This window comes from Lytechinus variegatus, chromosome 19 (genome assembly GCF_018143015.1).
Source record: "Lytechinus variegatus isolate NC3 chromosome 19, Lvar_3.0, whole genome shotgun sequence".
Taxonomy (NCBI): domain Eukaryota; kingdom Metazoa; phylum Echinodermata; class Echinoidea; order Temnopleuroida; family Toxopneustidae; genus Lytechinus; species Lytechinus variegatus.
The window spans coordinates 10,443,536-10,456,483 of NC_054758.1; the positions used below are offsets into that span (position 1 = coordinate 10,443,536).

The 12,948-nt window shown below is 38.7% G+C and overlaps 1 protein-coding gene across 1 annotated transcript in view; it reads left to right on the forward strand.

Moving 5' to 3' along the window:
- Positions 1-12,903, forward strand: part of LOC121406274 (sushi, von Willebrand factor type A, EGF and pentraxin domain-containing protein 1-like) — a 44,806-nt gene extending 31,903 nt beyond the window's left edge. Inside the window, 17 exon segments of the mRNA XM_041597292.1 lie at positions 145-327; positions 1,055-1,234; positions 1,697-1,879; positions 3,244-3,426; positions 4,198-4,377; positions 4,841-5,023; positions 5,750-5,929; positions 6,391-6,573; positions 7,345-7,524; positions 7,987-8,169; positions 8,898-9,077; positions 9,542-9,724; positions 10,451-10,617; positions 10,620-10,629; positions 11,094-11,276; positions 12,004-12,183; positions 12,649-12,903. Of these exon segments, the coding sequence (XP_041453226.1) occupies positions 145-327; positions 1,055-1,234; positions 1,697-1,879; positions 3,244-3,426; positions 4,198-4,377; positions 4,841-5,023; positions 5,750-5,929; positions 6,391-6,573; positions 7,345-7,524; positions 7,987-8,169; positions 8,898-9,077; positions 9,542-9,724; positions 10,451-10,617; positions 10,620-10,629; positions 11,094-11,276; positions 12,004-12,183; positions 12,649-12,869 (2,942 nt within the window). The 3' untranslated portion in view covers positions 12,870-12,903.
- Positions 12,904-12,948: the final 45 nt, after the last annotated feature.

Here is a 12,948-nt window from a genome sequence, read left to right on the forward strand (position 1 = left end):
TTAAAGGCAAATGGAAAGTTTCATGCGTTGAGGTCTTTAAAAAATCGACAGTGATTCGATATTACCTGCCTTCAGGAAGGGACATAACTTAGATGGTTTTTGTTAGTTGCTGACACTCGTACTGATTTATTTCTTTCAAATTAGTTGTGATGTGCGCTGTTACTTCACTGGCAGACAAAGTAAACTCCTCTTGTACACCTGGCAATCAAGTAAACTATGAAGAAGAATGTACCTTTTCTTGTCCAACCGGTTATGAGCTGATCGGACCGTCATCCGTTAACTGCACAAGCTCTGGAAATTTCTCTAACTCATTTCCCGAATGTCAGGGTAAGTTGGACATAAAGGCTTTGTACCATGCTAAATAATTGTCAATTACTTAATTAAGTAAGAAAGAGACTTGCACACCCTAAGTGAGAAAATTTAATATTTTGAACATTATATTCAGTATTCAAAAGAGCGGATATGACGTTGTCTTTATCCAGATATTGGTATATTAGCCTCAATTTGTGGGTGATGATAGTGGTGATTAAGATGATGATAATGAAGATGATGGATATTATTACAGTGATTATAGGGGATAATATAGGGGGTACGTTGTGATTCTTGCGTGGTAATCAAAGTATTTATACTATTGGCATGATTGTAGTGATATAGGCATGAAGCGACGTGGTCCAGACCTTCTGACTCTCACTTTTGAAACAGATGGGCGTGAGTTCAATTCCCAACTACGGCATTATTTCCTATAGTGGGATATCGGTCCTCGTTGTGTTGCAATCAGCCCAGATGAGGTTAATGGGTACCCGGCCTGACGACTTCCTTGAATGCTATAAGTACTTTTAAGAATCTGGAGCTAATGTCCGGGTAATACAGTTCGCAATGTAAGAGCCACCTAGATTATGTAGATAATTGTCTTATATTACCGCTGATGTTTTTCTCTTCATGATGGTAGCGTCAGCGTTGCTCAGTTGCCAATGATCAATGTTTGTTAGAATAAACGACCATTTCCTAAAGATCTTGATTTCTGACATCATCAATTTTTGTTTCGACTGGTCAGTTACTTGTGAGGTTTCTGAATTTGGAGAAAACGTCAATTCGTCTTGTACACCTGGTGAAGAGGTTGGCTTGAACCAAGCATGCACATTCTCTTGTCCGACTGGTTACATTCTGACAGGCCAATCCTCTGTCACATGCACAAGCTCCGGAAATTTCTCGGATGCATTTCCCCAATGTCAGAGTAAGTAAAGAAAGTGAAAAAACATTATCCATTCATTCAAAGATCCGGAATCTCGGAAAGAATTTTTGGGAATACAATACATAAAAGACGAAATGTTCTGTTTTTTTGCCGATAACCTAGGATTGGGGTAAGATCTAACCCATCTGTCTTCCGTTACATGTGCAAACGCAATATTCTTTTGGAAGAACTTATTTTATGACAGTAAAGAGCTGTGCTCTATTGGCCAAAGACGTTGTATCTCGATGAGAACTTGTGGGAGTATCGTGATTGGAAAACAATCTTTATAGATATACTGAAAATGAAATGTTATTTCCGTCATTAAAGGCAAATGGAAAGTTTCATGCGTTGAGGTCTTTAAAAAATCGACAGTGATTCGATATTACCTGCCTTCAGGAAGGGACATAACTTAGATGGTTTTTGTTAGTTGCTGACACTCGTACTGATTTATTTCTTTCAAATTAGTTGTGATGTGCGCTGTTACTTCACTGGCAGACAAAGTAAACTCCTCTTGTACACCTGGCAATCAAGTAAACTATGAAGAAGAATGTACCTTTTCTTGTCCAACCGGTTATGAGCTGATCGGACCGTCATCCGTTAACTGCACAAGCTCTGGAAATTTCTCTAACTCATTTCCCGAATGTCAGGGTAAGTTGGACATAAAGGCTTTGTACCATGCTAAATAATTGTCAATTACGAATTAAGTAAGAAAGAGACTTGCACACCCTAAGTGAGAAAATTTAATATTTTGAACATTATATTCAGTATTCAAAAGAGCGGATATGACGTTGTCTTTATCCAGATATTGGTATATTAGCCTCAATTTGTGGGTGATATAGTGATGATTAGATGATGATAATGAAGATGATGGATATTATTACAGTGATTATAGGGGATAATATAGGGGGTACGTTGTGATTCTTGCGTGGTAATCAAAGTATTTATACTATTGGCATGATTGTAGTGATATAGGCATGAAGCGACGTGGTCCAGACCTTCTGACTCTCACTTTTGAAACAGATGGGCGTGAGTTCAATTCCCAACTAAGGCATTATTTCCTATAGTGGGATATCGGTCCTCGTTGTGTTGCAATCAGCCCAGATGAGGTTAATGGGTACCCGGCCTGACGACTTCCTTGAATGCTATAAGTACTTTTAAGAATCTGGAGCTAATGTCGGGTAATACAGTTCGCAATGTAAGAGCCACCTAGATTATGTAGATAATTGTCTTATATTACCGCTGATGTTTTTCTCTTCATGATGGTAGCGTCAGCGTTGCTCAGTTGCCAATGATCAATGTTTGTTAGAATAAACGACCATTTCCTAAAGATCTTGATTTCTGACATCATCAATTTTTGTTTCGACTGGTCAGTTACTTGTGAGGTTTCTGAATTTGGAGAAAACGTCAATTCGTCTTGTACACCTGGTGAAGAGGTTGGCTTGAACCAAGCATGCACATTCTCTTGTCCGACTGGTTACAATCTGACAGGCCAATCCTCTGTCACATGCACAAGCTCCGGAAATTTCTCGGATGCATTTCCCAATGTCAGAGTAAGTAAAGAAAGTGAAAAAACATTATCCATTCAATCAAAGCTCGGGAATCTCGGAAAGAATTTTTGGGAATACAATACATAAAAGACGAAATGTTCTGTTTTTTTGCCGATAACCTAGGATTGGGGTAAGATCTAACCCATCTGTCTTCCGTTACATGTGCAAACGCAATATTCTTTTGGAAGAACTTATTTTATGACAGTAAAGAGCTGTGCTCTATTGGCCAAAGACGTTGTATCTCGATGAGAACTTGTGGGAGTATCGTGATTGGAAAACAATCTTTACAGATATACTGAAAATGAAATGTTATTTCCGTCATTAAAGGCAAATGGAAAGTTTCATGCGTTGAGGTCTTTAAAAAATCGACAGTGATTCGATATTACCTGCCTTCAGGAAGGGACATAACTTAGATGGTTTTTGTTAGTTGCTGACACTCGTACTGATTTATTTCTTTCAAATTAGTTGTGATGTGCGCTGTTACTTCACTGGCAGACAAAGTAAACTCCTCTTGTACACCTGGCAGTCAAGTAAACTATGAAGAAGAATGTACCTTTTCTTGTCCAACCGGTTATGAGCTGATCGGACCGTCATCCGTTAACTGCACAAGCTCTGGAAATTTCTCTAACTCATTTCCCGAATGTCAGGGTAAGTTGGACATAAAGGCTTTGTACCATGCTAAATAATTGTCAATTACCTAATTAAGTAAGAAAGAGACTTCCACACCCTAAGTGAGAAAATTTAATATTTTGAACATTATATTCAGTATTCAAAAGAGCGGATATGACGTTGTCTTTATCCAGATATTGGTATATTAGCCTCAATTTTTGGGTGATGACAGTGGTGATTAAGATGATGACAATGAAGATGATGGATATTATTACAGTGATTATAGGGGATAATATAGGGGGTACGTTGTGATTCTTGCGTGGTAGTCAAAGTATTTATACTATTGGCATGATTGTAGTGATATAGGCATGAAGCGACGTGGTCCAGACCTTCTGACTCTCACTTTTGAAACAGATGGGCGTGAGTTCAATTCCCAACTAAGGCATTATTTCCTAAAGTGGGATATCGGTCCTCGTTGTGTTGCAATCAGCCCAGATGAGGTTAATGGGTACCCGGCCTGACGACTTCCTTGAATGCTGTACCCGGCCTGACGACTTCCTTGAATGCTATAAGTACTTTTAAGAATCTGGAGCTAATGTCCGGGTAATACAGTTCGCAATGTAAGAGCCACCTAGATCATGTAGATAATTGTCACTTCATAATTGTCTTATATTACCGCTGATGTTTTTCTGTTCATGATGGTAGCGTCAGCGTTGCTCAGTTGCCAATGATCAATGTTTGTTACAATAAACGACCATTTCTTAAAGATCTTGATTTCTGACATCATCAATTTTTGTTTCGACTGGTCAGTTACTTGTGAGGTTTCTGAATTTGGAGAAAACGTCAATTCGTCTTGTACACCTGGTGAAGAGGTTGGCTTGAACCAAGCATGCACATTCTCTTGTCCGACTGGTTACAATCTGACAGGCCAATCCTCTGTCACATGCACAAGCTCCGGAAATTTCTCGGATGCATTCCCCCAATGTCAGAGTAAGTAAAGAAAGTGAAAAAACCATTATCCATTCATTCAAAGCTCCCGAATCTCGGAAAGAATTTTTGGGAATACAATACATGAAAGACGAAATGTTCTGTTTTTTTGCCGATAACCTAGGATTGGGGTAAGATCTAGTCTATCTGTCTTCCGTTACATGTGCAAACGCAATATTCTTTTGGAAGAACTTATTTTATGACAGTAAAGAGCTGTGCTCTATTGGCCAAAGACGTTGTATCTCGATGAGAACTTGTGGGAGTATCGTGATTGGAAAACAATCTTTATAGATATACTGAAAATGAAATGTTATTTCCGTCATTAAAGGCAAATGGAAAGTTTCATGCGTTGAGGTCTTTAAAAAATCGAAAGTGATTCGATATTACCTGCCTTCAGGAAGGGACATAACTTAGATGGTTTTTGTTAGTTGCTGACACTCGTACTGATTTATTTCTTTCAAATTAGTTGTGATGTGCGCTGTTACTTCACTGGCAGACAAAGTAAACTCCTCTTGTACACCTGGCAGTCAAGTAAACTATGAAGAAGAATGTACCTTTTCTTGTCCAACCGGTTATGAGCTGATCGGACCGTCATCCGTTAACTGCACAAGCTCTGGAAATTTCTCTAACTCATTTCCCGAATGTCAGGGTAAGTTGGACATAAAGGCTTTGTACCATGCTAAATAATTGTCAATTACTTAATTAAGTAAGAAAGAGACTTGCACACCCTAAGTGAGAAAATTTAATATTTTGAACATTATATTCAGTATTCAAAAGAGCGGATATGACGTTGTCTTTATCCAGATATTGGTATATTAGCCTCAATTTGTGGTGATGATAGTGGTGATTAAGATGATGATAATGAAGATGATGGATATTATTACAGTGATTATAGGGGATAATATAGGGGGTACGTTGTGATTCTTGCGTGGTAATCAAAGTATTTATACTATTGGCATGATTGTAGTGATATAGGCATGAAGCGACGTGGTCCAGACCTTCTGACTCTCACTTTTGAAACAGATGGGCGTGAGTTCAATTCCCAACTACGGCATTATTTCCTATAGTGGGATATCGGTCCTCGTTGTGTTGCAATCAGCCCAGATGAGGTTAATGGGTACCCGGCCTGACGACTTCCTTGAATGCTATAAGTACTTTTAAGAATCTGGAGCTAATGTCCGGGTAATACAGTTCGCAATGTAAGAGCCACCTAGATTATGTAGATAATTGTCTTATATTACCGCTGATGTTTTTCTGTTCATGATGGTAGCGTCAGCGTTGCTCAGTTGCCAATGATCAATGTTTGTTAGAATAAACGACCATTTCCTAAAGATCTTGATTTCTGACATCATCAATTTTTGTTTCGACTGGTCAGTTACTTGTGAGGTTTCTGAATTTGGAGAAAACGTCAGTTCGTCTTGTACACCTGGTGAAGAGGTTGGCTTGAACCAAGCATGCACATTCTCTTGTCCGACTGGTTACAATCTGACAGGCCAATCCTCTGTCACATGCACAAGCTCCGGAAATTTTTCGGATGTATTTCCCCAATGTCAGAGTAAGTAAAGAAAGTGAAAAAACATTATCCATTCATTCAAAGATCCAGAATCTCGGAAAGAATTTTTGGGAATACAATACATAAAAGACGAAATGTTCTGTTTTTTGCCGATAACCTAGGATTGGGGAAAGATCTAATCTATCTGTCTTCCGCTACATGTGCAAACGCAATATTCTTTTGGAAGAACTTATTTTATGACAGTAAAGAGCTGTGCTCTATTGGCCAAAGACGTTGTATCTCGATGAGAACTTGTGGGAGTATCGTGATTGGAAAACAATCTTTATAGATATACTGAAAATGAAATGTTATTTCCGTCATTAAAGGCAAATGGAAAGTTTCATGCGTTGAGGTCTTTAAAAAATCGACAGTGATTCGATATTACCTGCCTTCAGGAAGGGACATAACTTAGATGGTTTTTGTTAGTTGCTGACACTCGTACTGATTTATTTCTTTCAAATTAGTTGTGATGTGCGCTGTTACTTCACTGGCAGACAAAGTAAACTCCTCTTGTACACCTGGCAGTCAAGTAAACTATGAAGAAGAATGTACCTTTTCTTGTCCAACCGGTTATGAGCTGATCGGACCGTCATCCGTTAACTGCACAAGCTCTGGAAATTTCTCTAACTCATTTCCCGAATGTCAGGGTAAGTTGGACATAAAGGCTTTGTACCATGCTAAATAATTGTCAATTACCTAATTAAGTAAGAAAGAGACTTGCACACCCTAAGTGAGAAAATTTAATATTTTGAACATTATATTCAGAATTCAAAAGAACGGATATGACGTTGTCTTTATCCAGATATTGGTATATTAGCCTCAATTTATGGGTGATGATAGTGGTGATTAAGATGATGATAATGAAGATGATGGATATTATTACAGTGATTATAGGGGATAATATAGGGGGTACGTTGTGATTCTTGCGTGGTAGTCAAAGTATTTATACTATTGGCATGATTGTAGTGATATAGGCATGAAGCGACGTGGTCCAGACCTTCTGACTCTCACTTTTGAAACAGATGGGCGTGAGTTCAATTCCCAACTAAGGCATTATTTCCTAAAGTGGGATATCGGTCCTCGTTGTGTTGCAATCAGCCCAGATGAGGTTAATGGGTACCCGGCCTGACGACTTCCTTGAATGCTGTACCCGGCCTGACGACTTCCTTGAATGCTATAAGTACTTTTAAGAATCTGGAGCTAATGTCCGGGTAATACAGTTCGCAATGTAAGAGCCACCTAGATCATGTAGATAATTGTCACTTCATAATTGTCTTATATTACCGCTGATGTTTTTCTGTTCATGATGGTAGCGTCAGCGTTGCTCAGTTGCCAATGATCAATGTTTGTTACAATAAACGACCATTTCTTAAAGATCTTGATTTCTGACATCATCAATTTTTGTTTCGACTGGTCAGTTACTTGTGAGGTTTCTGAATTTGGAGAAAACGTCAATTCGTCTTGTACACCTGGTGAAGAGGTTGGCTTGAACCAAGCATGCACATTCTCTTGTCCGACTGGTTACAATCTGACAGGCCAATCCTCTGTCACATGCACAAGCTCCGGAAATTTCTCGGATGCATTTCCCCAATGTCAGAGTAAGTAAAGAAAGTGAAAAAACATTATCCATTCATTCAAAGCTCCGGAATCTCGGAAAGAATTTTTGGGAATACAATACATAAAAGACGAAATGTTCTGTTTTTTTGCCGATAACCTAGGATTGGGGTAAGATCTAATCTATCTGTCTTCCGTTACATGTGCAAACGCAATATTCTTTTGGAAGAACTTATTTTATGACAGTAAAGAGCTGTGCTCTATTGGCCAAAGACGTTGTATCTCGATGAGAACTTGTGGGAGTATCGTGATTGGAAAACAATCTTTATAGATATACTGAAAATGAAATGTTATTTCCGTCATTAAAGGCAAATGGAAAGTTTCATGCGTTGAGGTCTTTAAAAAATCGACAGTGATTCGATATTACCTGCCTTCAGGAAGGGACATAACTTAGATGGTTTTTGTTAGTTGCTGACACTCGTACTGATTTATTTCTTTCAAATTAGTTGTGATGTGCGCTGTTACTTCACTGGCAGACAAAGTAAACTCCTCTTGTACACCTGGCAGTCAAGTAAACTATGAAGAAGAATGTACCTTTTCTTGTCCAACCGGTTATGAGCTGATCGGACCGTCATCCGTTAACTGCACAAGCTCTGGAAATTTCTCTAACTCATTTCCCGAATGTCAGGGTAAGTTGGACATAAAGGCTTTGTACCATGCTAAATAATTGTCAATTACCTAATTAAGTAAGAAAGAGACTTCCACACCCTAGGTGAGAAAATTTAAATTTTTTGAACAGTATATTCAGTATTTAAAAGAGCGGATATGACGTTGTCTTTATCCAGATATTGGTATACTAGCCTCAATTTATTGGTCAAGATAGTGGTGATTAAGATGATGACAATGAAGATGATGGATATTATTACAGTGATTATAGGGGATAATATAGGGGGTACGTTGTGATTCTTGCGTGGTAATCAAAGTATTTATACTATTGGCATGATTGTAGTGATATAGGCATGAAGCGACGTGGTCCAGACCTTCTGACTCTCACTTTTGAAACAGATGGGCGTGAGTTCAATTCCCAACTACGGCATTATTTCCTATAGTGGGATATCGGTCCTCGTTGTGTTGCAATCAGCCCAGATGAGGTTAATGGGTACCCGGCCTGACGACTTCCTTGAATGCTATAAGTACTTTTAAGAATCTGGAGCTAATGTCCGGGTAATACAGTTCGCAATGTAAGAGCCACCTAGATTATGTAGATAATTGTCTTATATTACCGCTGATGTTTTTCTGTTCATGATGGTAGCGTCAGCGTTGCTCAGTTGCCAATGATCAATGTTTGTTAGAATAAACGACCATTTCCTAAAGATCTTGATTTCTGACATCATCAATTTTTGTTTCGACTGGTCAGTTACTTGTGAGGTTTCTGAATTTGGAGAAAACGTCAATTCGTCTTGTACACCTGGTGAAGAGGTTGGCTTGAACCAAGCATGCACATTCTCTTGTCCGACTGGTTACAATCTGACAGGCCAATCCTCTGTCACATGCACAAGCTCCGGAAATTTCTCGGATGCATTCCCCCAATGTCAGAGTAAGTAAAGAAAGTGAAAAAACCATTATCCATTCATTCAAAGCTCCCGAATCTCGGAAAGAATTTTTGGGAATACAATACATGAAAGACGAAATGTTCTGCTTTTTTTGCCGATAACCTAAGATTGGGGTAAGATCTAATCTATCTGTCTTCCGTTACATGTGCAAACGCAATATTCTTTTGGAAGAACTTATTTTATGACAGTAAAGAGCTGTGCTCTATTGGCCAAAGGCGTTGTATCTCGATGAGAACTTGTGGGAGTATCGTGATTGGAAAACAATCTTTATAGATATACTGAAAATGAAATGTTATTTCCGTCATTAAAGGCAAATGGAAAGTTTCATGCGTTGAGGTCTTTAAAAAATCGACAGTGATTCGATATTACCTGCCTTCAGGAAGGGACATAACTTAGATGGTTTTTGTTAGTTGCTGACACTCGTACTGATTTATTTCTTTCAAATTAGTTGTGATGTGCGCTGTTACTTCACTGGCAGACAAAGTAAACTCCTCTTGTACACCTGGCAGTCAAGTAAACTATGAAGAAGAATGTACCTTTTCTTGTCCAACCGGTTATGAGCTGATCGGACCGTCATCCGTTAACTGCACAAGCTCTGGAAATTTCTCTAACTCATTTCCCGAATGTCAGGGTAAGTTGGACATAAAGGCTTTGTACCATGCTAAATAATTGTCAATTACCTAATTAAGTAAGAAAGAGACTTCCACACCCTAGGTGAGAAAATTTAATTTTTTGAACAGTATATTCAGTATTTAAAAGAGCGGATATGACGTTGTCTTTATCCAGATATTGGTATACTAGCCTCAATTTATTGGTCAAGATAGTGGTGATTAAGATGATGACAATGAAGATGATGGATATTATTACAGTGATTATAGGGGATAATATCGGGGTACGTTGTGATTCTTGCGTGGTAATCAAAGTATTTATACTATTGGCATGATTGTAGTGATATAGGCATGAAGCGACGTGGTCCAGACCTTCTGACTCTCACTTTTGAAACAGATGGGCGTGAGTTCAATTCCCAACTACGGCATTATTTCCTATAGTGGGATATCGGTCCTCGTTGTGTTGCAATCAGCCCAGATGAGGTTAATGGGTACCCGGCCTGACGACTTCCTTGAATGCTATAAGTACTTTTAAGAATCTGGAGCTAATGTCCGGGTAATACAGTTCGCAATGTAAGAGCCACCTAGATTATGTAGATAATTGTCTTATATTACCGCTGATGTTTTTCTGTTCATGATGGTAGCGTCAGCGTTGCTCAGTTGCCAATGATCAATGTTTGTTAGAATAAACGACCATTTCCTAAAGATCTTGATTTCTGACATCATCAATTTTTGTTTCGACTGGTCAGTTACTTGTGAGGTTTCTGAATTTGGAGAAAACGTCAATTCGTCTTGTACACCTGGTGAAGAGGTTGGCTTGAACCAAGCATGCACATTCTCTTGTCCGACTGGTTACAATCTGACAGGCCAATCCTCTGTCACATGCACAAGCTCCGGAAATTTCTCGGATGCATTCCCCAATGTCAGAGTAAGTAAAGAAAGTGAAAAAACCATTATCCATTCATTCAAAGCTCCCGAATCTCGGAAAGAATTTTTGGGAATACAATACATGAAAGACGAAATGTTCTGCTTTTTTTGCCGATAACCTAAGATTGGGGTAAGATCTAATCTATCTGTCTTCCGTTACATGTGCAAACGCAATATTCTTTTGGAAGAACTTATTTTATGACAGTAAAGAGCTGTGCTCTATTGGCCAAAGGCGTTGTATCTCGATGAGAACTTGTGGGAGTATCGTGATTGGAAAACAATCTTTATAGATATACTGAAAATGAAATGTTATTTCCGTCATTAAAGGCAAATGGAAAGTTTCATGCGTTGAGGTCTTTAAAAAATCGACAGTGATTCGATATTACCTGCCTTCAGGAAGGGACATAACTTAGATGGTTTTTGTTAGTTGCTGACACTCGTACTGATTTATTTCTTTCAAATTAGTTGTGATGTGCGCTGTTACTTCACTGGCAGACAAAGTAAACTCCTCTTGTACACCTGGCAGTCAAGTAAACTATGAAGAAGAATGTACCTTTTCTTGTCCAACCGGTTATGAGCTGATCGGACCGTCATCCGTTAACTGCACAAGCTCTGGAAATTTCTCTCACTCATTTCCCGAATGTCAGGGTAAGTTGGACATAAAGGCTTTGTACCATGCTAAATAATTGTCAATTACCTAATTAAGTAAGAAAGAGACTTCCACACCCTAGGTGAGAAAATTTAAATTTTTTGAACAGTATATTCAGTATTTAAAAGAGCGGATATGACGTTGTCTTTATCCAGATATTGGTATACTAGCCTCAATTTATTGGTCAAGATAGTGGTGATTAAGATGATGACAATGAAGATGATGGATATTATTACAGTGATTATAGGGGATAATATCGGGGTACGTTGTGATTCTTGCGTGGTAATCAAAGTATTTATACTATTGGCATGATTGTAGTGATATAGGCATGAAGCGACGTGGTCCAGACCTTCTGACTCTCACTTTTGAAACAGATGGGCGTGAGTTCAATTCCCAACTACGGCATTATTTCCTATAGTGGGATATCGGTCCTCGTTGTGTTGCAATCAGCCCAGATGAGGTTAATGGGTACCCGGCCTGACGACTTCCTTGAATGCTATAAGTACTTTTAAGAATCTGGAGCTAATGTCCGGGTAATACAGTTCGCAATGTAAGAGCCACCTAGATTATGTAGATAATTGTCTTATATTACCGCTGATGTTTTTCTGTTCATGATGGTAGCGTCAGCGTTGCTCAGTTGCCAATGATCAATGTTTGTTAGAATAAACGACCATTTCCTAAAGATCTTGATTTCTGACATCATCAATTTTTGTTTCGACTGGTCAGTTACTTGTGAGGTTTCTGAATTTGGAGAAAACGTCAATTCGTCTTGTACACCTGGTGAAGAGGTTGGCTTGAACCAAGCATGCACATTCTCTTGTCCGACTGGTTACAATCTGACAGGCCAATCCTCTGTCACATGCACAAGCTCCGGAAATTTCTCGGATGCATTTCCCCAATGTCAGAGTAAGTAAAGAAAGTGAAAAAACCATTATCCATTCATTCAAAGCTCCAGAATCTCGGAAAGAATTTTTGGGAATACAATACATGAAAGACGAAATGTTCTGCTTTTTTTGCCGATAACCTAGGATTGGGGTAAGATGTAATCTATCTGTCTTCCGTTACATGTGCAAACGCAATATTCTTTTGGAAGAACTTATTTTATGACAGTAAAGAGCTGTGCTCTATTGGCCAAAGACCTTGTATCTCGATGAGAACTTGTGGGAGTATCGTGATTGGAAAACAATCGTTTATAGATATACTGAAAATGAAATGTTATTTCCGTCATTAAAGGCAAATGGAAAGTTTCATGCGTTGAGGTCTTTAAACAATCGACAGTGATTCGATATTACCTGCCTTCAGGAAGGGACATAACTTAGATGGTTTTTGTTAGTTGCTGACACTCGTACTGATTTATTTCTTTCAAATTAGTTGTGATGTGCGCTGTTACTTCACTGGCAGACAAAGTAAACTCCTCTTGTACACCTGGCAGTCAAGTAAACTATGAAGAAGAATGTACCTTTTCTTGTTCAACCGGTTATGAGCTGATCGGACCGTCATCCGTTAACTGCACAAGCTCTGGAAATTTCTCTCACTCATTTCCCGAATGTCAGGGTAAGTTGGACATAAAAGCTTTGTATCATGCTAAATAATTGTCAATTACCTAATTAAGTAAGAAAGAGACTTCCACACCCTAGGTGAGAAAATGTAATATTTTTGAACATTATATTC